The sequence below is a fragment of the Callospermophilus lateralis genome, chromosome 16 (assembly GCF_048772815.1).
Source record: "Callospermophilus lateralis isolate mCalLat2 chromosome 16, mCalLat2.hap1, whole genome shotgun sequence".
Lineage (NCBI taxonomy): Eukaryota > Metazoa > Chordata > Mammalia > Rodentia > Sciuridae > Callospermophilus > Callospermophilus lateralis.
This window is the reverse complement of record NC_135320.1, coordinates 48,149,399-48,174,967: the sequence shown is the minus strand read 5'-3', so window position 1 is coordinate 48,174,967 and position 25,569 is coordinate 48,149,399. Positions and strand designations below refer to the sequence as shown.

Genomic DNA, 25,569 nt, shown 5'->3' with positions numbered 1-25,569 from the left:
GCGTGGGTTCCCGCGGCTCTTCTCCCCTCCCTGCGGACACCCAGGGCTCCAGGCGCCGGCTTGCCAACGCAGACGCTGCAGGGCCCTCAGCCTCAGGGGCTGTGCGTCACGGGGGCGGGGCCGGAACGCGGCTCGTACCCGCCCCCGCGCGCCCGCAGCCCCGCCCCTTCTGGCCGAAAAGGGGCGGACTCGGTCGGAGGGGTCTGGAGTTCCCCCTCTCTCTGCCCGACTATCGCTCCGCAGCCAACTCCTCGCCCTTCTGCGGGCCGTCTCCCGTCACCCAAGCGGACGCAGGGAGTCGAGGCCCGGCTTGCGGGGCGTCATGGAGGGCTGCCGCCTGACGGGCGCCGCGGCGGAGAGGCTGGCTGGCTGAGAGGACCCGCGCCGGGCGGAGGCATGCGGAGCCCAGGCGGGAGTCTGCTTCAGGCGCTCCCCCGGCTCCTGCAGCACGCCGTCCGCCCGGGCCGCGCAGAGCTGCCATCCGGCTGGGCCCTGGTGCGGGCGGCGGGCGGGGACGACTCGGCGGACCGCCTCCCCCGCGGGGGCGGGGCGAGCGCGGCAGCTGCGGCGGCGGCGGCCTCGGGCGCCCTGCTCGGCGCCTATCTGGAGCGCCACGGTCAGCCCGCGGCCTCTGAGGTGCCGGCGCCGGGCGGGGCCTTGGCGGGCGGCCCCGGTAGCAGCGGCGGCGGCGGCGTGGTGGTCGGGGTGGCCGAGGTGAGAAACTGGCGTTGCTGCTGCCTCGGCAGCACCTGTTGGTGCCGGAGCCTCGTGCTGGTCTGTGTGCTGGCCGCCCTGTGCTTCGCTTCTCTGGCCCTGGTCCGCCGCTACCTGCAGCACCTCCTGCTCTGGGTGGAGAGCCTTGACTCGCTGCTGGGGGTCCTGCTCTTCGTTGTGGGCTTCATCGTGGTCTCATTTCCCTGCGGTTGGGGCTACATCGTGCTCAACGTAGCCGCCGGCTACCTATATGGCTTCGTACTGGGCATGGGTCTGATGGTCGTGGGCGTCCTCATCGGCACCTTCATCGCCCATGTGGTCTGCAAGCGGCTGCTCACCGCCTGGGTGGCCGCCAAGATCCAGAGTAGCGAGAAGCTGAGCGCTGTTATTCGCGTCGTGGAGGGAGGAAGCGGCCTGAAGGTGGTGGCGCTGGCCAGATTGACCCCCATACCTTTTGGGCTTCAGAATGCAGTGTTTTCGGTAAGTGGTGTCCTACTGGTCTCTCTCCAGGTCTGTTTTTGAGCGGTCTTTTTCGCTTTTAGGGAGGTAAATAAATACTTCAGCAGGTAAATACCAGCGGAGAAGTGACATTGGCAATAGGAGTTAACAGTTACTTTGCATAGTATCCTGAGAAATTGATCCTACAAGTAAAACAAAACAAAGATGCGTTCTCAGAAGGCGATCTGGTCGAGAAAGAAGTGTTTCTTTGGGGCATTAAAAATGCATAAAAAAATGAAGAATCCTTTTAACTGTGAAGGGGGACATTAATGAATATGCCCCTTTTTAACATTTGTTACCTTATTTCTGTAGCAACTTTTGCAGGAGTTTGGGAGTACAGCCTCACATTCCTAGTTTTCTCTCTTAACTGCATAAATGCATCCAGGATTTTGACTCGTTTTTTGGTGATACGGACGTGAAAGACATAATTAAGTGAACACTGAATTCTCCTGAATTTGGAGTTTTCTATATTTATAATAGAACTTTTTCCCCCTTCAAATGATTTGCTGAAATATCATGTAAAGGAGAAAATTCTCCTGTTTATCTTTCTTTGGAGGAACTTTACCTTGAAATTACTGAGTGTATAAAACAAAATAGGACAGAAAATATTTTTCAATGATCATCTATTTTCCTTATTTATATGCACCCTATAGCTTTTCTGCCCTTATATACATATATTCTGCTTACTCTACTTAGGTTTCCGTAACTGATGTGCATTTTCTCTATGCAACTGACTTAAGATAGAAATACTACTAGTGAAGAGACCATCCAGTTGGAAAAAAGGAATCTGGTCTTTACAAACCTTTTGAGTTTGGAACAAATTATTAAACTTATCTGACTTCAAATTAGCTGAGTTTCCCAAATTCAGTGATTTTAAACTACTGAGTTCATAGAATCCCAGGATCTCAACCCTTCAGTTAAAACAAAACTATTGAAGTAAAATGATATAGCAATAGTCTGTTATAGTTTCAGCCTTAATTTTTTACCTTTTCATAGCTTCTTATATTATGAAATATACACATGAACTTTGACCCAACCTTGGATAATACATTAATTGTCCTAAGACTTTGAAAGAAGGTTGGCACTAAGGAAGCTGTATAGATTGATTTCTGATGGTTCCGCTTTGTCCTGCAGTGTAACTTGTATCCTTGTGCCTTTTCTCATTCACCTACTCTGTGCTGACTGTCTTTCTGGGCTCTTTCCATATATTATTTCTAATCCTTAAGTCAGCCCTGCAGAAGGTGATTATGCACTTATTATACACTGTTAATTGTCTATTAATTAGGAGCACGGGGCTGCTGCTCTTGAGTTTGTGTGTGTTAGAATCTGATGACCTTGGTCAAGTTTCTTATTCTATCTGCGCTTCAGTTTCTTAGTAATATGGGGAAAGTAGTGGTACCTACTTGATAGGGTTATTGAGAAGATTACATAAAATGAATATGTACATCAGAGCCTGGCTTAGCAAGCACTCACATGTTGGCTTTTGTTTTCTATGGTTCTTGTTTCTGCTATTAACCATAGTTACCTAGCCAGTAAATAGATGGTATCGAACTTGGAACTGTGGTCTGATGGTAGGGTCTTAACCCATGGTCCTATTTTTTTTGTTGTATATTATATCTTCATAACTCATACATTTATTGCTTGATAATAGGTTTTTCTTTTGATAATGTCTCATGTATTAAATATGTAAGTGACTGTACTTTGTACTTAGAAATACTTAGAAATAAGGTTTTTGTACTTAGAAATAAGGTATTCATGTTGTTGAAACCAAGTTTGATGAGAGGCATTGTTTAATTTGATATTGTGGGGTCAGAAGAGAAAGAGAAGGAAAAAAAAGATCTATTGAAGTAGGTAATATAGTCACCAATTTTCTGAGAAAGATGGAGACTCAACCATCCAGGAAGTTGTAAAGAGTCACCTAACGAATGACAAAGCTGAGGTTTGAACCCAGAATCTGCTGATACAGTGAGTGCATCTTAATGAAAAATTCTTACTCATAGCCGTAAGCAGGGTAGATTATGAAGCCACTGGGTATATCTCTTACATATTGTTCATCCTGCATCTACTCTATCCACCTCATGACTGCCTGCATCTGCCTTTTTTAGGGCATATTTCTCTTTATTTTCTACTTATCTCCCTATTGTTGAAATCACCATTTTTAAAGAAAATTCCATTTAAACTCAATTTATCAGGACTTATCCTTGAGAAAGTTATGTATAGTGGTTATATGAGGCATAGGCTTTGGAAATAGTCCTAACTTAGTCTCTGTTGTGTAGCCTTCTCTATGTTTCCTCATCTGTAAAATGTATAGAGTATAATATTAAATAAACTAATGTAATGAGGCTATTAACGTTGTTTTTTTTTTTTTTTTTTTTTTTTTTTTTTGTGTGTGTGTGTGTGTGTGTGTGTTAGTGGGAATTGAACCCAAGGCTACTCAACCACTGAACACATCCCCAGCCCCCCAGCCCTTTTTATATTTTATTTAGAGACAAGGTCTTAAGTTGCTTAGGGCCTCACTAAGCTCCTGAGACTGACTCTGAACTCACAATTCTCCTGCCTCAGCCTCCTGAGCTACTGGAATTACAGGTGTGCACCACTGTGCCCAGCCAAATATTAAGTATTCTGCCTGGCATATAGTCACTGCTTAATAATTGCTAGTTCTTATTATTAATGGTGGAAGTAGTTACATTTACATTTTAAAGGCAGACCTGATTGGAAAAAGAAAGAGGCTTCCCTTGCTTTTTCTATTCTTAACCATAAGTCTTTCCTTCTCCCATGTATGCAAGAAAAGGAGAAATAAAGACACTCAATTTTTTGAAATTCTCAAAATACAAGATATGTACCAAATAGTTTATAATATTCTAAAACCATAAAAATTTGATCTCTCAAGTATATGTTTAAATATTTTTTCTTTGAAAAATGCACCTATCATTTCTGCAGTAACATTGGTAAAGTTATTTTTTTCTTAATGTTTTAATTGTGTATCTACAGATTTGCTGCCCATTCAGACAGATTTCTAACTTTATAGTTTGGGTTTCTAAGTTCTCTTCTTATCTGGATACATATCTCAAATGACCATGATTATTTTCTTACTGGATTAGTCAGGATAGGCTGAATTGTGCCACATTAACAACTTTCACATCTCATGGGACTAACAAGCAAAGGTATATTTATTCCACTTGACCCAAGTGGAGGTCAGACTTGATTTGGGAGAAGGTTTTATGTCAGTTTTACTCTGAGATCCATCTGACAAAACTACCATCCTGTACTTTATTACTGTTTTATGGGGGATTGCACCCTGACTTTTAAAGTTTCTGCCTGTAAGTAATCTCACTCTTAACTGGCCTGAAAATATTACATGGCCACAGCTAAATCCAAAGGGTTGATGGGTATGCCAGGAAGGAACAAGAACTGGACATGTGGTACAGTCTTAGTGATTCTTGCACTTGGCTACCCTCTCCTTCACTCCTCATGTCCAGTCATCATTGCCTAATCCTTTGGATTCTGCCTCCTAAACACTTTAGTCCAGCTCACCGCCACTTCCTTCATTCATCTTTCCCTCTACTATGCTTAAGTTCTCCCACCATTATCCAGCAAAGATCTTTATCTTGGTACTTCCCTGCATGAAATCCTCAAATGGGTTTTCTTTTCCCTTCAGAATGACTTTCATATCATATATTCTTGATTTACCTTTATAGCCTCTTTCTTTCCAATCCATGATTAATTACTATATGCTCTTTAATGTGCATCTTTAATCCTCAGCGCTTTAAGAGGTGGACATATTTCTGATTTAAATATAGCAAATGAAATCCTGTCTGTAGCCTTGAAACTTCAGGTTCTCTTTTTTATCAGTAGCTGAAAAAAGAAACTTTGGATTCGTAAGAAGGGACCATTGAGGTAGATGTAGGAGACGAAATTCTAAAAGATTAAAGCCATCTAGAAAAAACTAGTTGACAAATTGCAAATTGCAAACTCTGTGATGCCCCTTTGGAGATTTTTTTAAGTTACTCTGTAAAATGCCATCTATGATCCCAAAATATTACATGATAATTGGTTGTTATGGGCAACAGAATACATATTGGTGCTTGCAACTTCCAAAGGGGTCTGATGTTTTTATTAACTTGCTCTCCAGGAGATCCTAAAAACATTCTTTTTTCCCACTTTGGTTGAAGAAAAACTTCAGAAGTCAGAGACTCTGGTGAGTTCTTTCTCTTTAAACAAATCCACTTGGGAAATTTTGTTTTGAAACCTAAAATTAAAACCTAAAACAGTGTGTGAAAAATTATCTTACTCATACAATGTATACTACTTTCCAACTTGCAGAGCAAATTTACATACATAATATTCTTTAATCACCACAACAGTCTTTGGAGTAAGTATTAATCCTAAGAGGCAGAGTTATATAGAGGACAGATAGCACAAATTGGAAATCAAACTTGTTTTTCACATTTACCTTGGCATCTTGAGGTAATTATAGTTACTCTTTGATCTAGACTTCCCATTGTTTTAATAACATTTTCTGTGAATTTGTGACAAAATACAGTTTGCTTATTTTTTTTTCTTTCCATCCTCTGCAATCCAAAATGAGTATCTTGAGACTTCAAATTTTTTACCATAGCAAATATCTTTATTTCCCATGCTAATTGCCAGGCACTGTTTTGTCATTCACACATTACTTATTTAATACAGTTTTAACACTAGTCCTCATTTTATTGCTGAGGCAGTTGAGACATAAACTGGTAAAATTACTTGCCCCCAAACCACAGGCTGACAAATAAAATCACTAACTTTTGTACATGGTAGTGTTAGTCCGGAAGAGCTGACTTTCTCAGACCCCTCAGGATTCCAGTTGTGGATCATTAGTCCTAGAGTGCCTTATGTATCAAAACATTGACGGCCCACATGTCAGGTACTGTGCACGATTCTCTAGAGGGGAATTAGCTCTCATCCCTGGATGTTAGAACAGGGGGTCAGCAAACTGTAGCCCAATTTTGTGTGGCATACAAGCTTCTTCCAAGTTTAAATGGTTGGGAAAAATACCAAAAGAAAACTTATTTCATGCACATGAGAACTATATGAATGTCAGATTTCAGCATCTGTAAATTATGTTATTGGAATACAGCTGTGCTCATTCATGTGTGCAGTCTCTGATTTCTTTTAAGCTGAAACAGCAAAGTTACATAGTTGGAACAGACCCTGAACCTCCAAAGCCTAAAATACTTACCACCTGACAATGGAAAAAGTTTATCTGTCTCTGCAGCAAAATAGCCATCAAGCATGAGCCCTTAAAATTGTAGAAAGAGTCCCTTAAGTTACCTGATTTTTTTAAAACAAACAGTATATTAGTATGGTTAGTAAAATGCAAACAAAATAATGAGTACTTTAAAAGTGCAAGGCCTTGCCTATCACTCTGGCTCATTTCTCAGAAGAACCACTTAACATAATTCTGTTACCAAACTATTTCTTGGGTTATTTGTTTATTTATTGTTTGAGATTACAATAGATTAGAAACGGCAATAAAGATTTTTGTTTTTGAGCAAAGGGGCCCTGACTAAAATACTGATGGCAAATAATGTCATGATAACTATTCATGAATCAGTTTTCTTAGATTCTGCCCTTAAAGCCTTGACTTATCCAGAAGATAAGTTACTTTTAGTAATTTAGTTCACAACTGAACTGATATTTACTACAATTTAATAAGTTTTTTGGCAGATGACTGTAAAGCCACAAATATGGTAAAATCTTAGTTGTTGACTTTAGGAACACAAACTCAGATTGTCTCAGATCCTATGTGACCTTGATGAACTCATTTTAATGGTCTGGTCTCCAGTTTTCTTATTTGTAAAAATGAGAAGAGTTAGGCAAAAATCTTAGTTTGCTTTTAAAAAATCTCAATTTAACATTTTTCCCCCTTAAAGTGTTTAGTAATAGTATATTTTGTAAAAAAGAAAAAAGTTGTTATTGTGTTCCTGTTCTATATTATAGGTGAAGCCATAATAGATTCTGCTAAGGATGATAAGTCATGATACCTGTTCCTGCATCAGTGTGTCAAGTGATTATTTCTTATTATTGTTGAAGTATACTGATTTGCAGCCAGTGGTATAGTTCAGGCAGAATAGAATTTGAAAAGACAGTCTGCTTTGGAAAATCTTGGAGTCTGACTCTGAGCAATAAAATAGGTTGACAAAATATAGTGTCATCTTAGTCTACTTTCTCAGACCTTTCAGTACCACTGAATACAGTTAACTATTAGTTATTTCCTTGAAACTGTTTCCTGCTCTTTGTGCCACTTCCGTGTTCTTATCAGCTTGAAGTTTCTCTGTGTCATATATAGGCTTAAAGTGCAAATTTTTATCAGAGCCTATTATCCTAACAATGTATATGTAGCATGTCTTAATACCCACTCCTAGATTAATTTAAAAAATCTTAAAAGCAGAGACATCTTATTACAACTTACTTTAACAGTATCTGTTTTATCCTCTTACAAAATAAGTGTTCATTGTAAAGACTTTGAAAAATATAGCAAATAAAAAGAAGAAAAAATCATGAACATTTAAATAATTTTTCTTTCTTTGCATTTTCTCATTATGACATTCTGAGTTAATGTTTTTGTTTTGTTTTTTTTTTTTTGTGACCTTTTACTTGATGTAATGGGTATTTTGTGATATATATTTAATAAAATGTGTTTTTTTTCTTCCTGCTGGGAAGAAGTGTGTGTGTGAACCATATTCTCAAATAGATTGTTGCCCCCTGCCAATAATCTGTGGACCATTAAAAGCAGTTCCTGATTTAGAAACATTGAACTAATGAAAAATGTTGTATATATGAAGATATTTTCTGCATCAGGCAGGCATACTGACCAAACCATTTCTGTTCATGGAAGTAAAAGCTGCTTTTATTTCAGGCCATCTCCAGATATTAGAGTGGAATCCCTCAGAGCCCTGCCTTGCTTTTTTTTTATTGTTTTCAGTGGCAAATTTTTTTCTGGTACTCTCAGGGTTATCATCTATCTAGAGCATCTTATCCTTGACAATAGGTTCACCACAAAGCTTACTGGGGGTACTCTCAGTTTTCACTCAGCAGATAACTGGTAGAGGCCCTGTGCCTGCTGCTATTCCTGTTGTTGGAGTTGCATAGCAGTATAGCAAAGTTCATCCCTCAAGGTGCTAGAAGTCCAGTGAAGAAAAAAACATTCTAGTTATATCATGGTGTAAATTTTGCTGATAGTGAGTTCATTTTTAGTTATGACATTTTTCTGTATTAGGGCAGGAGTATTCTTAGTTTCTGAATAGCCAGTTACAAATGGAATTATCATCTTAACCTTTTTTATGAACTAGCAACTATCATTAGTCTCCACGTTTATTTATAGTTTTTTTAAATTGTCAATGGATCTTTTTAATTTTATTTATTTATATGTGGTGCTGAAGATTGAACCCAGGGCCTCACACATGCCAGGTAAGCCCTCCACCACTGAGCCACAACTCCTGCCCCTCCATATTTATTTTTTAAAAAGCAGTTTTCTTTTCTTTTCTTTTTTTTATTGGTTGTTCAAAACATTACAAAGCTCTTGACATATCATATTTCATACGTTAGATTCAAGTGGGTTATGAACTCCCATTTTTACCCCAAATACAGATTGCAGAATCACATCGGTTACACATTCACATTTTTACATAATGCCCTATTAGTTACTGTTGTATTCTGCTACCTTTCCTATCCTCTACTATCCCCCCCTCCCCTCCCTTCCCATCTTCTCTCTCTACCCCATCTACTGTAATTAATTTCTCTCCTTGTTTTTTTTCCCATTCCCCTCACAGCCTCTTTTGTATAATTTTGTATAGCAATGAGGGTCTCCTTCCATTTCCATGCAATTTCCCTTTTCTCTCCCTTTCCCTCCCACCTCATGTCTCTTTTAAATGTTAATCTTTTCCTCCTGTTCTTCCTCCCTGCTCTGTTCTTAGTTGCTCTCATTATATCAAAGAAGACATTTGGCATTTGTTTTTTAGGGATTGGCTAGCTTCACTTAGCATAATCTGCTCTAGTGCCATCCATTTCCCTGCAAATTTCATGATTTTGTCATTTTTTTAGTGCTGCGTAATACTCCATGGTGTATAAATGCCACATTTTTTTTATCCATTCATCTATTGAAGGGCATCTAGGTTGGTTCCACAGTGTAGCTATTGTGAATTGTGCTGCTATGAACATCGATGTGGCAGTATCCCTGTAGTACGCTCTTTTAAGGTCTTCAGGGAATAGACCGAGAAGGGCAATAGCTGGGTCAAATGGTGATTCCATTCCCAGCTTTCCCAGGAATCTCCATACTGCTTTCCAAATTGGCCGCACCAATTTGCAGTCCCACCAGCAGTGTACAAGAGTACCCTTTTCCCCACATCCTCGCCAGCACTTGTTGTTGTTTGACTTCATAATGGCTGCCAATCTTACTGGAGTGAGATGGTATCTTAGGATGGTTTTGATTTGCATTTCTCTGACTGCTAGAGATGGTGAGCATTTTTTCATGTACTTGTTGATTGATTGTATGTCCTCCTCTGAGAAGTGTCTGTTCAGGTCCTTGGCCCATTTGTTGATTGGGTTATTTGTTATCTTATTGTCTAATTTTTTGAGTTCTTTGTATACTCTGGATATTAGGGCTCTATCTGAAGTGTGAGGAGTAAAAATTTGTTCCCATGATGTAGGCTCCCTATTTACCTCTCTTATTGTTTCTCTTGCTGAGAAAAAACTTTTCAGTTTAAGTAAGTCCTATTTGTTGATTCTTGTTATTAACTCTTGTGCTTAATATTCCTTATTAAGGAATTTGGAGCCCGACCCCACAATATGTAAATCGGAGCCAACTTTTTTTTCTATCAGGCGCAGAGTCTCTGATTTGATATCAAGCTCCTTGATCCATTTTGAGTTAACTTTTGTGCATGGCGAGAGGAGGGCATTCAGTTTCATTTTGTTGCATATGGATTTTTTTTTTATGTTGATCTATTCAGCCTCCAGTCAACATATATTTAGTACCTAATATTTAGTAGACATTGTGCTAGGTCTAGGGACATAAATGAAGGTTCTTCCTCTCATACAAGTTGCAGTCTGAGCGAGGGGCAAACAGGTGATGAAAGGTTTGGTTGCTGTCCTGTGTGAGGAGACAAGGAGGTTCACTGTTTCCTCACAGTCCCTGAAAACATTTTGTGCAGACTTAGGCATCAGGGAAGCTCTGCTACAGAAGATGATGACTGAGTAGTGAAAGATAGTTGTAGAGTAGAGCAGAAAGAATGGGAGGAAGGATGTACATGTCCTTGCCAGAGGGAACAATGTACAGAGGTCTAGAGGGAAGAGCAAGGAATGTTCTAGGAATCCAGAGAATTTTGATGCAGCTGGGATATGGTGTATGTGAAGTACGAGATGGTCAAATTATGAAGCATTTTGTGTGCTAAAGAACCTGAATCTCATTCACATGACAGTAGACCAGAGTTTTAAGTAGGACTGGATTTACATTAAAAAAAAAAAAGATTCTAGGATTTAGCCTAATTGGTGAATGAGGGTAAAATCTAGGTGTCAAAACTGGACAGGAAACACTAGAAATAGAACCAGGTGGTAGACAAATTCCTTAGAAATTTAGAAGGTACCTTTGACAAAGACAGAAGGTAATCAGATGTGGCAAATGAAGGAGAAGCTGGGTAACAGTGTCAGGAGAACTGAGACTGGGAACATAAAAAGAGAAGAAGAGGGGTATAGGGAAGGAAGTGAACACAGTGTTTTTTCTTAATTCACCTTTTTAAAGAATTACAGATTCCTAAGAGTGAAAGCTAGTTACCATTTTTGAACTCTTTCTCTTCTACAACTTTTCTGAGAAATTGATGATGTTTTGCAGATATATATAATAAAATACATAATTTATCAATAAATAAGATGAAAAGATTGAACTATAGTCATTTTAATTTCTTTTGACTGTTCCTTTAAAATCACCTTAGGGATTTGTGACTTTTCTATGTAATATATTACATAATATTACAATGTAATATTTAACTATACCTTTGGATATACCTTAATTGTAATCCCAGCAACTTGGGAGGCTGAGGCAAGAGAATTACAAGTTGATGTCCAGCCTCAGCAAATTAGCAAGACCCTGTCTCAAATATAAAAAGGACTGAGGATGTAGCTCTGTGGTAAAGCACTTCTGAGTTCAAATGCTATTCCCCCCCAAAAAAACCAGATATATAAACCTAGAAACATGACCTATGTAGGAAGGTATAATTTGACAAGAATAATATTTAATTCACAGTTATGGATAAAATTTGAGGTTTTTTTGAACGTGGATTGCCTTTAAATTCATCATTGCATCCTTTGATGTAGTCTACATAAAAAACGATAGTTTCTTCATGGATTAAATTAAAGCCAGTAAAGCCCTTATAAATAGAAGTAAACTTAGAAAATGAGGAATTCAGGGCTGCCTGGGAACTCTACTTTGTGCTGTGTCTGAGAGGACTTGGGATCTGTACTTTGTGCTGTGTCTGAATGATAAATCTAGAGGTTCCTTTATAGTCAGCTTCAAAAATGACCTGTTCGGTGGTGGTCAATCAATTCTTGCTCTTCAGATTTAAGGCTTTTTATTCCTATCCATGTACTCCAGATTGGTACTATTTTGTTTCAAGAAATGGAGGACTATTTTACATTAACTCCTACTGACTCAAGTAAAGTTGAGAACCTCTGGGAATAATGGTAAATATAATCAGATGATGTTTGCCATCCCTGAAACTCATTATCTATTATAGTAGCTAACCAGCAGAATGACATTCATATCCTAGGCTGAGATTTCTACAAGGTGTTTGGATTTGGAAGACAAGTTCTGAGCTGAGATACCAGGATACTTAGGGATTTCAGTAGGATGGCCTGAGGTTCATTTTAATGTCTTTCTGGACAGTAAAACTAGGAGATAGAAATTTAAACTTTGGTTGGTGAGGGCTTACTGGGGAGAGAGGGTTGGATTAAATCTTTGCGTGGGAACAAGCATTCTAAATTATGGAGTTGAGTGAAGGTTCTGAGTAGGATTTTGACTTAAAGGAAGTGCTAAATTGAAATCATTTATAATCTTTATGTTAATCAAGTTGTTAATAGTTTAAAAACTGTATATTATTGCATTGTTGTACTAGTTAAATCATTGAACACTCTAGTAGAACTGCTTACAAAGATTAAAACTGGGTTTTTGCTTTCTTTTAGGTATTTCAACTTGACAGAAAGGAAGTATGTTATAAATAATAATATTTTCTCCTTAGGATTAATTTGACCACTTTTATGCATTGGACAACATTATTGTTAAAGAATTGAGAGTTGTTTCAGATTTATGAAATCCAATTTTAACATTCCCATTTGAATATTATTGATGTCATTCCCTGAATGTCAATTACATATTCTATTTAGAGAAACGTCATTACATTTAAAGCTAAGGACTGAAACTTTGCATTCTGATATTTTGTAATATAGCTTTAATTTTGAAGAAAATTTTCATAATGTGTGATGCTTTATTATTAATTACAACATGGTAATTTTTATGATTCACTTTGTCTTAATTACTCATTTCATACATTTATGACATTTTGTTCTAAAGAAAATTTTCTGCTCCTGTAAGTAAACTCACCTCTGCACAGAGGCTTACTCCTCTTTTTTCAGGCTCCTAACAGGTATCACCCAGTTACTTTTCCCATCTTTATTTTTCAGTATTCTTTTGTTTGTGCCTTAAATAATCCAAAATGTACTGCCAACTTCATTAGTACATACTGTGCCTACCCTGCCAAATTGTCTTTGCTCATTTTCTTCCTAAAACACCTACCTTCTTCCTCTTGTCTTTGCTTGCCAAACCCATGTGTAGCTTTCTGGTGCTTGTTCTGAAGGCCTCTTTTGCCACAAAATTGCCCTTTGAGCTCTACTCCTGCATCTGATTTTTATTCCTCTGTACTCCTCACTCTGTTTTTTTTTTTTTTTTTGTGTGTGTGTGTGTGTGTGTGAGAACAGGTGTTGAACCCTAGGACTTGCACATGCTTAGGCAAGTGCTCTACCACTTAGTGATATCCCCAGACTTTCTTAGCAATCCTCCTGCCTCAGCCTCCCAAGTAATTGGGACTCTAGGCATGTGCCCCTGCACCCAGCTTTCTACTGTTGAATGCTGTGTACAGTCTTCCAAAGGCTCCCTTTCTGTTTTTGTCTAAGGTGTTTGGTGTGCACTTGTCAGTATGTAAATCCTTCAAGGGTAGGTATTATGTCCTGCTTTCTGTCTCTTTCCAGCACCTATTAGAACATTTTATGGATAGATACTGAGTCAGTGGTTGATAATGTGAATTGTTAACAACCTGTTGCTGAAATATTTTTTGTAGACTGGCAGTGGTACATCTCTAGTGTGCCATCTATAGAAACGAATGTAACTTTAGTGAAATTATGATTACATGATTATTTTATTAGATTGTAGTTATAGAGTAATGTATTGCTGATTAAAATACTGGATCTTAAAAGCAGTTAAAAAAAACTAAATAATGTAGTCAATACCTTTTTTACATACCAGTAATCTACAGATGCAGGTATAGAGAAACTATTCTTAAGGTCAGTAAGAGTGGTAACAATAATAACATGAAATGCTTAAGGAAATGCATGATATATTTAAGTAAAAAAAACCACAAACTTTAGTAAACAACAGTTTAGCAAAGAACAGTTTAAGAAATTTAGAAACATTTCTGGATAAGAAGACTGAAAATTGTGGATATTCCAGTTCTATCCAGATTATTTTTAAGTTTACCTAATCCTGATAATTTATTATTTATTTTTCTTTTTGAATGACAGAATGATCTTTTGAGAATAAGTAGTAAGAACAGTAATGGCAATTTTTAAAATAAGAGCAATGAAGTGGCTTGAATGGAGTTGGACATTTCTTGCCAAATATGAACTGATAGTCCTTGCTACAATTTTGGTTGCAATATGAGATTTGAAATATGGATTGTCGGTAATAGAGCCACTAATGGGCCCTTTTATATATACAACAGCTGTTTATAACGTATATCATAAAGGAGAAGCTATGATTATCTAATATGTAATGCTAAGAAAATTGACTGTACATATGGAAGGGATGAATAATAGGCTGTATCCTCATTTTAGTCTGAATAATCTCCAGAAGAATTTAGTATTAAGTATTAGAAAATAAAACAATCAGAAAAATGAAGGTAAAAACTAATAGGATCTAAAAAAAAAAGTAAACTAAAAGCAGTGGAAAAATCGGAGGGAAAGATGATGGTATTTGATTATATGGGCATTTGGAAACCTTGTATCAAAACATAAAGAGGAACCAGACAGTAGGATCTCTTCAGCCCAGTAGCTTGAGGCTGGCCTGGGCAACTTAGCAAGACCCTGAATGAATGATGAATGAATGAATGAATGAATGAATGGAAGAAAGAAAGGGGGACAGTTAAAAAAAAAAAAGGAGGACACACAGACTGACAGGCTTTAGGGTAAAATATATGCTCATATAGTAGACCAAAGATTATCCTTACTATGAAGAGCTCTTATGAATAACAAAAACACTTAACATTTCAAGAAAAAAAGGGCAAATGTGAACAAATAAAGCTATAGAAAAATTAATATAGAAAACTCACTTCACTTTAAATGAATATAGAACAGATTAAATAATGATGAAACATTTTTACTGTATTAAACAGAAATATATTGAATTTTAATAAGTAAGTGTGATGGACATACTCATGTTATTACTGAAATATATGTGAATTACTATGAACATTTGGGAATACAGCAGAAAGTTTTTACTGTTTGAATTAGTAATTCTACTCCTAGTGAGCTATCCTAAAATAACTGAGATGTCTAATGTATTAGTAATTTATTTTGCCATGTAACAGATTACTTCAAGATTTAAAACATTTATTGTGTCACAATTTGTGTGGATCAGGAATTCCTATGCAGTTTAGTGGGGACCTGTGACTTCCTTACAATTCTGCAGTGAAGGTGTTGGCCAGGGTTGCAGGCATCTTAAGACTTGATTAACTTAGTTTAATTCCATCCTCACTTGTGTCGCTGTTAGCAGACACCTCAGGTCATTGCTAGCTGCTGGCTGAAGGAATGAGTTCCTTTCCATGTGGACCTCCATAGAGCTACTTACAGTATGGCAGCTGACCTGCTCAAGAAAGAGATGGAAATCCTGTTCTTGCAATATAATCTTGGAAGTGACATGTTGTCACTTCTGCTATAGTCTGCTAAGAAGTAAGCAGTCAGTCCAGCCCACACTCCAGGGTAAAGAATCTCACAGGGCATGAAAACCAGGAAATTGAATCATTGGAATATTTTAGATGCTGCCTTCCACACAGGTTAATAAACAAAGGTTTTTGCTGCAGTTTTGTTGGGTTTTATAAATAGTAGCAAGAGAACAATTCCATACATAGACACAAAGAAATAAGGAAGCAATGAAATTTTTCTGCATCTAAGGATAATTATTTTTATTTTACAGATGAAAAGTCATAAAGACAGAGTAGCTCATTGAGTTCTCAACATTGAAATGCCATTCTAGGGTTATTTGGCTTTAGGGCCAGCAGCCACACTGCCATGTAAGAATGCTTATGAATATTTAATGACATGAAGAAATCTTAACAAGACTTCTGACAAATTGATCTGTGTGTGGATTTTATTTACATATGAGGATAAAATAGTCACAGATGTTCTCCTTTAGTGATCGAATAATAGAATGTTAAAATTTTGTTTGAATTTTTATTTCATTCTAAACTGCATTCTGTATACATTCCCTTGATAATCATTTTTAAAAATCAAGATGCTTTATAAGTATTTCAGTTCTCTCCATGCCAAGAAAGAAATCCACTAGTAAATACTTCAACACACTTTTTTATGTTATTTTACTTGGTAACAAATCATTCCCTTTACTTTTAGATTACTGATCTCTCATTACCCAACTATCTGATGGCATCTTCAGTTGGACTGCTTCCTACCCAGCTTCTGAATTCTTACTTGGGTACCACCCTGCGGACAATGGAAGATGTCATTGCAGAACAGAGTGTTAGTGGATATTTTGTTTTTTGTTTACAGGTGAGTTTAAGGCCAAGGGTTGTCTCTTTCTCTTTTTCTCTTTCTCTCTCTAGAATTGCCTTGCTGATTTAAACTTAACAGATTTAATTGAATGTAATTTAAGAGGATTTTTTCCTTTTTTCAGTCTTTCCTGTTCCTCGAATACTGCTTTATATTTTGATAACATTTTTTAATTGTTTGGCTATGTGGAAGAGTGTAGAACTGAAATGATAATTATTGACAGTCTTCTTGAAGAAGAAAATACAGGAATGATAAAAATAGGATTCTTTTTTGCAGTGATTATTTTCAGAGTCATCCCAATGTGGAAGGCTTACATTAAGAAAAATTGGAGGCTGGGATTGTGACTCAGTGGTAGAGTGCTTGCCTAGCATGTGTGAGGCACTGGGTTTGAGTGTCAGCACCACATATAAATAAATAAAGGCCCATCAAGGAATTGTCAATTTTTATCTTTCTTTACTAATTTTTCCCCCAGATCTATATTTTCTTTAGATAACTAGTATCTAGATTTAAAGATTTGTTTACATTTGTTTTATTTCTTATTATTTCATTTTGTCCCATTGTCCCAGATAGGAACCTACAAAAACTTAAATTGAGCAACAAATATGCCACTTAGAGTGACTTTAAAATACTCGAGTATTTATTAGGTTTATAGATTTGAAATCTTAGGACTTACTGAGTTAATATGGCATGTTAATCCATAATGTTAAATTTGATATGTATTAAATCTGCAGTATACTATATGTTGTAATATAATGTTTATAGTCATCCCAAGGTGCTATAAAATCTTGACTTACACTGCAGACTCATATTTTTAATATAAATTTAAGCATATTTTGTGTTTTGAGTTTCCTAAAAATGAATTGTCTGTTTTAAACATTATTTTCTTTTGACCTTATATTTTACTAAGTAGAATTCCTCCTTATTATAGATTACAGAGGATTTTCACCATTTGAAACTTTATATTTATATGCTTCTTAGTAAATAACTCAACTGCAGTCATTGGAGTTACTGGTATTTAATTTTAAACTATAGTTTTTTTTTGTCCAGTGATTTCTTACCTCTTTATTTAAGCTGGCAGATTTATACTTAAGACACAAGATAGGAGGGGAAAGGCACATATTTTTTACCTGGCATTTATAGGAGAAAACCCTGAAGGTTAATTTATGCTTCAGTTTGATTTGTTGATGTTAGTTATGACTTAATTTGTTTCAGGAAGAATTTAATGTACCTTATTAAATATGTACACAAGAATAAAAGTGTTGGGGGAGACTTCATCTTGAAGTGGAAAATGAGCATAGGAAAAGGAGACAAAGCTTAGCTAAAAGTTAGTAGGGTAAGTGTATTCATGGAGTTCTTATTTATTAGAAATGAGCCACAGATTTGCATCTGAGCTTTACAGCCACCAATCTAAAAAGAATCTACAGTGTCAGTAAAATTTTGGAAGCAAACAAAACAGACATTCAGGGGAATCCACAGCTATTCTTGTACTGATATTCTTGTACTGATCGCAGTTTATCTCTTTAATCACTCTTTTCCATGCCCTTTATTTTTCTGTGTGCCACCAGTCAAAACCTCAATCCTAAATAAGTCCAAGTTTGGTCTACTTTGCACCTATTCTTTTGAGAACAAAATCATACAGCCAAACAGATGGATAATATTTAATTCATGGTTATAAATTTTCACCTGGTTTCTCAACACTATCCTATATCCCCATTTCCTTTGTCTTCTCACTCTTCTGCTGTTGCCCTGAAATAGGTTGACTATTTCTAGCTATCTTCATTCTCCTCATAATTTTGATTACTTCCCTTTTCATTCCCAACAGATTACTTCTTTACTTCTTTAATAGAAAAGGCAGGCACTTTCCAGTGGCAAACATCTCACTTTCCATTTGAGAAATCCATTCTCCTTGTGCTCCTGCCCATATTTTTGGCCTACTTTCCAGTTAATAGTAGAAGAGGTGCCTGGCTTTCTGAAGGAGGCTTGTCCTTCTGCCTCTGTTTGGTTCTTTCATTTGCGTAAAGAAACATTTAGAAATATTTCTATACTACATTTTTACTGATGTTTTTATTTTCTTTTTGTTAACACCTCACTAGGCTAAGGAGGAAATGAAGGCATGTTGAATAGTCAGTACAGATTGTTAGGACCAAGGATCCAGAAGGACAGATGGTGAAATATCTGTGTATGGATGTACCCAGTTCATGCTTGCTGGAAGCCTGAGAAAGTTGTTCACTAGTTTTGAACTTAACTCTGGCCCTGCCATGTCCTCCCTTCAAACCACTATTTCTAAAGTCATCACTAAGCTCATCTAATTCAAATCCACTTTCCATTTGTAATCTAGCTTGATCTTTTAACAACCTAAAACTCTGTTGACCATGCCTTCATTAGTAAAACTTCTTTTCCTTTACTTTGGTACATTATCTTGTCCCACTTGTCCCACCCTACCCTTACCTGACTTACGTTTGTTTTTACCTCCTAAATCCATGTTTCTCAAGTTTCTAGACTAAGCTTTCTTGCTCACACCAAAAACTTTTTTTTTTTCCTTGACAAATCTAATTACTATGGTGGCTGCTAATGTATTTATTTGTATAAAGAAAACCCCTCTTCTCTGCCTCTGGACACATCTTTATTCAGCCTTCTTTCTATAGGTTCAGACTTGTTTGCTGAATTTTTCTAGATGTCTCAGAGTTACCTTAAATTCAACATATCTGAAATAGAACTTAGCATTCATTCACACACAATTCATTTTCTTAACATTTGCTTCATCTCTTCACATGGTATTATCATCCACTCATAAGTGTCAATCTTAAGAGTTTTCAGTAAGTATATCTTATTTCTATTAAGAGGACTAACAGAACAATTGCAAGATATAAAAACCCATTTAATAATACCTAAGTTACTTAGGATTTTATTGAGTAACGGATTGGTACTCCCTTGCATAAGTTTCAGGTTTCTCTTCCCCTATCCCATCCCCATTTCTATCCCATCTGCTTCTATCCCTCCCTTCCCCACTATCTTCAACACTTGGATTTAGAGGGTTTTTTTCCATAGAGTTAATAATTATGATAGATTTGATTGAAACTGTTGTATTACGGAGTCATTTTTGGTTAGAACAGACTTTGTAAATAACACCAGTTGCAACTGGTTTACAAATGAACTTTGGAATAAAAATCATTTAGAATATATGGAATGCTTAGATATTCTAGTGAACCGCATTCCTCTCAAACAATGGGAAATTTAAGCACAAATATTTTAAGGGACTTTCCTGAAATCACATCACTAGTTAGTTAAACCAAGACTAGAAACTGACTCAGTTTTATCAGATTGATGCTTTGCCTAGTATCCCTTTGATTGCCTTTTTTTCTTATCATTATGTTTTCCTTCATTTTTTGTTTTTCCTTAATATAATTTCATGTTCCCAATATCTTGTTACTTTCTTTTGAAGTTTATTGGCCTTTCAGTTTTTTATGTGGTGCTTAATACTTTTAATTTTGTTTGCACAAATTAGTTCTTTTTAAAATGGCAGTGCTTCTAAGTAAAGTTGGAAATGCTGGTAGACATTTAAAGTTGTGCTGATATACATAGTACTACGTTAATTACACCAGTAAAGTTTAGCCAGCTGTTGTCTATTGTAGACATATTTTGTTGTTGTTGTTGTCGTCATTGTTCCTTCCAAGGAAGCTTTTTAGTACAAAGAGACAAGTTTGACTTATATCAAACACACATCATTATATGTACCAAAGGGATGTGTATTTGCTGTATGTTTACGTGATACCATATAATGGTTATTTATAGATTTTGGCCTTCCATTCCTGGGAGAAGCAAAAAAGAAGGGAGAATTGATAACTGATTGTTAGCCATTTGAAATATGTAACCTCTTACCTACCACATTTAAGAAGCATTCTGTATGAAGCATTTCTAAGCCAAATATATATTATTTCTTTTTTTCTGTATATAATATTGATAACTAATATTTTATTTTCATTCACAGATTATTATAAGTATAGGCCTCATGTTTTATGTAGTTCACCGAGCTCAAGTGGAATTGAATGCAGCTATTGTAGCTTGCGAAATGGAACTGAAAACCTCTCTGGTTAAAGGCAATCAACCAAATTCGAGTGGCTCTTCATTCTACAGCAAGAGGACCCTAACATTTTCTGGAGGTGGAATCAATATTGTATGATTCTAAAGAAATGTATGATTGTCAAGAGCCTAGTGTGCTGTCCAAGGTCTAACAGTCACTTCCCTAGTGGGCAGAGACAAGTTCTATTTGTATTACAGCACAAACAAAACTGACTAGTTTTTAATTGCACAGTTTTTTTTTTTTTTTTAAAGCAAGAATCATTTTCTGGATATGTAAGTGTAAATGTAGATGCAATTTTGGCTGCACCTCTTTATCATGCCTGTAATGGCCTATAGGTCTGCACTTTAGTGTTTTTTAATTATTTTATTTCTGGGTACTTAAGAACAGAGAAATAACCCAAATATTTTTTTCTGCTTAGTGTCTTTATTTATAAAGTATACATCTTCTTTACTTATAAAGCTGAGTTAAAGTATGCAGTCTTAAATGTGTAATATTATTGGATGTTCTTTGCTTAGTCTTTCCAGAAGGAATAAACAGTGTTTTTTGTTTTGTTTTGTTATGTTAAGTGGGACCACTTTGTTTCCCTTTTCTGTGTTAGAAAAAAGACATTAATTTTCAGTTGAATGTATTTTTGCAAGCATCACATTATTGCAGGGTCATTTACACCTTTTCACACAAGCTTAAATCCTACATTGTGGGACTGAAGTGCTCTTAAAACAATCTTTTTATTTTCACTGTGTAATATGCAAAGCAAAAGGGAAATTATTTAGTGGGTGGTGGCTGAAAATTAGAACTCATGTTCTAGTTTGATTACATTGGCTGTACCCTCCTTAGATCTTCCATCAAAGGGCTGTCCCATTGCAATCTTACTAAAACATTTTATTAAAATAAACCTTTTTCCTTTTTATAATAATAATTAGGCTTTGAAATAAAAATATTATTCCTTTAAAATGGTGGGCTTGCCATCATTGAAGATGTCACTCAGGTGGCCTTGTTTAGCCTTTTTTAAAAATCAAGCTTTAAAATCATCTTTATAGTTCCATGGAAGTACTTATATATCTGTCTCATAGTTTTCAGCTTTAGAACTCTAAATATAATAGTAACTTAATTCCCAGATTTGTGTTATTTGCCCTATTATAGGTAAGTTTATTTTGTTTTGTTTTAGTACATGTTTTTCTCTGATAAGACTCAGGAATTCTGAAATGTGAAATTAAGTGTCTCAATTCTTTCTCTTGTAGCATGAATTAATATATTTATTAGTAGCACTTATGATTATTGACACAATAATTCAGTATATGATTCATATGACATGTGCAACATTCATCAGTCACCTCTATTTTAAAGTAATTTAATTGTAAACTTAATGATTAGTTTATTTACAAATGAGATTTTAGATATTAGTGCAAATTTTCCAGTAGGTAGCTCTTTTTTGGCTATGAATATTTGACTTATCAGAGATCTCTCATTTGCCTATTAATTAGGGTGACACCTTTGCCCTGATTAATTAAAATACAAAGTAATTCTTTGAAAACAAATTATTATATTCCTATGCTACAGAAGAATTTAATCATAAGGTTATTTTTGCCCTATTCATTATAATTGTTTTTCTTTCCTTCATAATGAGTAAATTATCTTTAAGTAATGGTAGAAGACTTCAGTTGCACAATATTCTGAGAGGCACTTAGATCTCAGCACTTGATTGGCCTCCAAATCCTTCCTTCTATTATTGGTAGAAAAAAATTATATATAATATTGAAATATCCTTATTCTTCTTTTGAGTCCTAATGCTTATTTACGTTTTAAAAAAATGAGTTTAGCTCAACAATCCCAGTGAACAATATATTTTATTTATTCTTTTCTGTCTGACATGGCAGTGTTTTTCTTGTGCATCTTTGCTTGTTGGTTAATTTTGGTTAAAGGAACCATTACTGAAGATCACTGTTTCCATACTTGTTTTACACTTCATGTATTTTGAAGTACATTTATTTACTTTTAGTATTTGTGACTTGAAAACTTCACCAAAATTGAGTACCTTTTGGTAGTTTGTAGTGGATTCTTTAAAATGTTATACTTTGCTTGGTACTTGTATTAAATATGTAAAGGTAAAAGAAATAATTTTTCTGTATTCTGCCAATCATTTTATATAATAAATCATTCATTTTTTCTTAAAACAGTATGAATTGACTGTTTCTAAAATACTGATCTATAGCTGCAGTTCTCCTTTAGTATTTGCAGCCTCTAAGAAAACAGCAGCCCCCTCACAGTCAAGCTATTTGACAGGTAGATTTGGTTGCTGGGTGTTTGGGTTGTACTCATTATCAGTTGTGCAAAGCATCACCATGCCTTATTCAGTGTGTCTTTAATGCTGCATCCCAGACATGGCAGCAACACGTTTCTAGAGAATACTTTTATGTTGCACAAGTATTGTCTCCAGTCATTATATATGTATTAAATGTTTCCAGTAACATGTATTTGTAGAAATGAAAATGCTTTATAATGAAAAATGCTTTATACTCATTTTAAAGAGCATATGATCCATCTAATTTCCAAATCTGATGAATGGTATGTTTTTATCTTTAATTGTTTGGGCTTTTCCATAAGTTTTCCATATTCTGGTTTATTGATAATTTTGTTTACATTTTGCCAAATTTTGTCATGTACATTACTTTAATAGCACCTCCTTTTAAAAACGTATATATAATTTACTGTTTTCATGTCCATTTCTGTTGGATTATCTGATGTGCAACAACTTGAAATTTGTACTCCTTGTTTTGCAAAAATAATATAACCAAATCTCCATCATTAGAATCTGCATTTTGAGTTTATGTTCAGAAGAGACTGGATTTATTCAATGCCAGCCATACTCACCCCTGATGCATTATGTAACCAGCTACAAACCTTTCTAAGGTGGCTTTGAATAGAATTAGGTATACAACTAATAGATTCCTTCCTCCCTATGAGGTGATTAAGTTCAGTCATTACTCTTATTTGCCCTTTATGTAACTCAGCTTACTGGTTAAAGTAGCATATATCCCCAGCATTGCTGTTTGTTTATGTGCAGTGCTGAATTGGACTACTCTTGGGGAGAATGCTGTGACTTAAATTTGTCAATATTTGTTAGCTGTGAAGCTGTCTTTAGAATGCTTGAGAAAGTCACTAGGTATGTTCCATGTTGGTTATGTTATGGTAAATCATGCCATTCATTTTGCAGAGAAAAAGATGATTGTACTGCCCTCAGGAACAAAGGTCTGACCCAGGTTGATAGCCTTAGTGGTAGAATTTTGTTTCAACCAGAGGCTATTGACTGTCTCAGAGTCAGTATTATATTGTCCAGATTTTAGATCGGATGTTGCTGATTTCTGTTGTAATAAAGTTTTTAATATATAATTTGCTTTAAGATCATTGCTTTAAACTGAAAAGCCATTTAAAAAGGGAAAAGAATCACTGTTTCACAGGATATTTAAAACTCAGGAGTCAATAAGCTCACACATTTAACATAAACTTTTAACTTATTCCACAACTCAATTATAACTTGGTACTTCTGAACTACAAAGTGATTGCTGCAAATTATTTTCAAAGGTGGCTGAAGATTGAAAGTAGAAAGTTCTAAATGTGAAATTAGCAAATGTTTTGAATAATTGGTATCCCAAATCACTTGTGTGCCTGAGAAAATAAAAAGTAATATTTTATTTTCCTTCTCTCTTCTTTTTCTTTCCCATGGATATAGAGACATGTCCCATGGGAGGGAACAATTCAAGGGAAAGGAGGGATGTGCTCCTAAAAATGAGAATGCTGATAATGGACCCTCTGTGGGGTAGTTATGATTATGGCAGAGGCCCTGTAGAGAAATGATTAAGGTGTCTTAAGTCAATACTTACTCTTCAGGGTTTTTCTCCCAATACTCGTATTCTTTACATGTCACTTGCCATTCCAATAATTGTTAGTCATTTTTCTTAGGCATGGTGATATTCATGCTTTCATAAAGTCAAGGGACTTTCACCATTCTAATTTTCTTGTTGATTTCGGTCTCATTTTTATTACTATTTCCTTGAAGACACATTCCAGCTGCCATAAAACTTTCATCTTAGCAACCAGAATAATGCTATTTGGCTTATTTGTATCAGATCCAATATTGTTGCACGCATTTCTCACGTTATCCATTTGAGGTCCAAACTGCCTGCCAAAACAGAGGAGTAACCTCATGCTGCAGAATGCCTCCAGCTGGGGTGGTGCAATGGTGTCCTCTCTAGAGAAGCATGTGGGCATTGCAGTGTGCCCGTCATCCAAGGCTGCAGTACTGTCTGCCATGGCTGCCCTCCTTGGTTGATCTAGAGTGCATGTCAGCACTCTTAAGTATGGAGAACGTGTGTAATAATTATGACTTTAATACTGAACATTTTTAAGCATAGTATTATGTTCATGGTAATGTTAAACAAGGTATTTGTATATGGTAACTGTTTAATCATTCTGCCAAGTTTTAACAAAGTTGATTATCTAGAATGAATAATTACTAATTCCACTGTCTTAAAAAGTGACTGGGTATTCTGTAAGATAGTGTGCTGAGTAGGAAATTTGAACATCATAAAATATGCAGTAAAGTTGAATAAAAGAGTACATTGAATATGTACTAAACTTAAAAGAATAATTTGTAAATTATAAAATTCTTAGAGTGGGTACAGAAGTGTAGTGATACACTTTAAGGATATTTTCCTAGAATACATAAAATTCATCATTAAGATAACATATTAAAGGCCACAGAGAACTCCTTGATTCTGTGGTTGGTTACTAATGAAATCATTTTCTGTATCAGTGTTTTGAAGCATGACCTATTCAATACTCTTTATCTCTTAGAGTCCCATCCTAAGTTCACCTTGACAGGTAGATAGGGAACATTAAATGTTCTCAATTTGTTACTCTGATTTTAAATGAAGTACCTGGTTTTGTGTCATCATCTTCCCACTTTAAATATGCAGTAGAACAGCTTTGTTTGGCATCAATGTTTTAGGTAGGTTTTGTAGCAGTGCATTAAATTATTAGGTGAACATGGAGTAGATTCTGGGAACATTGAACCTGAGAGTATCTTTCTTTCTTCCCTCCATTTGGCTACTGGGTATGGATGAGGCCTTACTTACTTTCTTTTTTAAAAAAATATTTTGTTTTTAATTATAGTTCAACACAATACCTTTATT

General features: G+C 36.0%; 1 protein-coding gene across 1 annotated transcript; it reads left to right on the top strand.

Moving 5' to 3' along the window:
- Nucleotides 1-220: 220 nt before the first annotated feature.
- On the top strand, nt 221-24,069 carry Tmem64 (transmembrane protein 64). The gene is made up of 3 exons (XM_076835651.1): nt 221-1,194; nt 16,144-16,299; nt 20,288-24,069. Exons 1-3 carry the CDS (start codon nt 397-399, stop codon nt 20,477-20,479), a joined length of 1,146 nt encoding a protein of 381 aa, XP_076691766.1. The 5' UTR covers nt 221-396; the 3' UTR covers nt 20,480-24,069.
- The last annotated feature ends 1,500 nt before the right edge of the window (nt 24,070-25,569 follow it).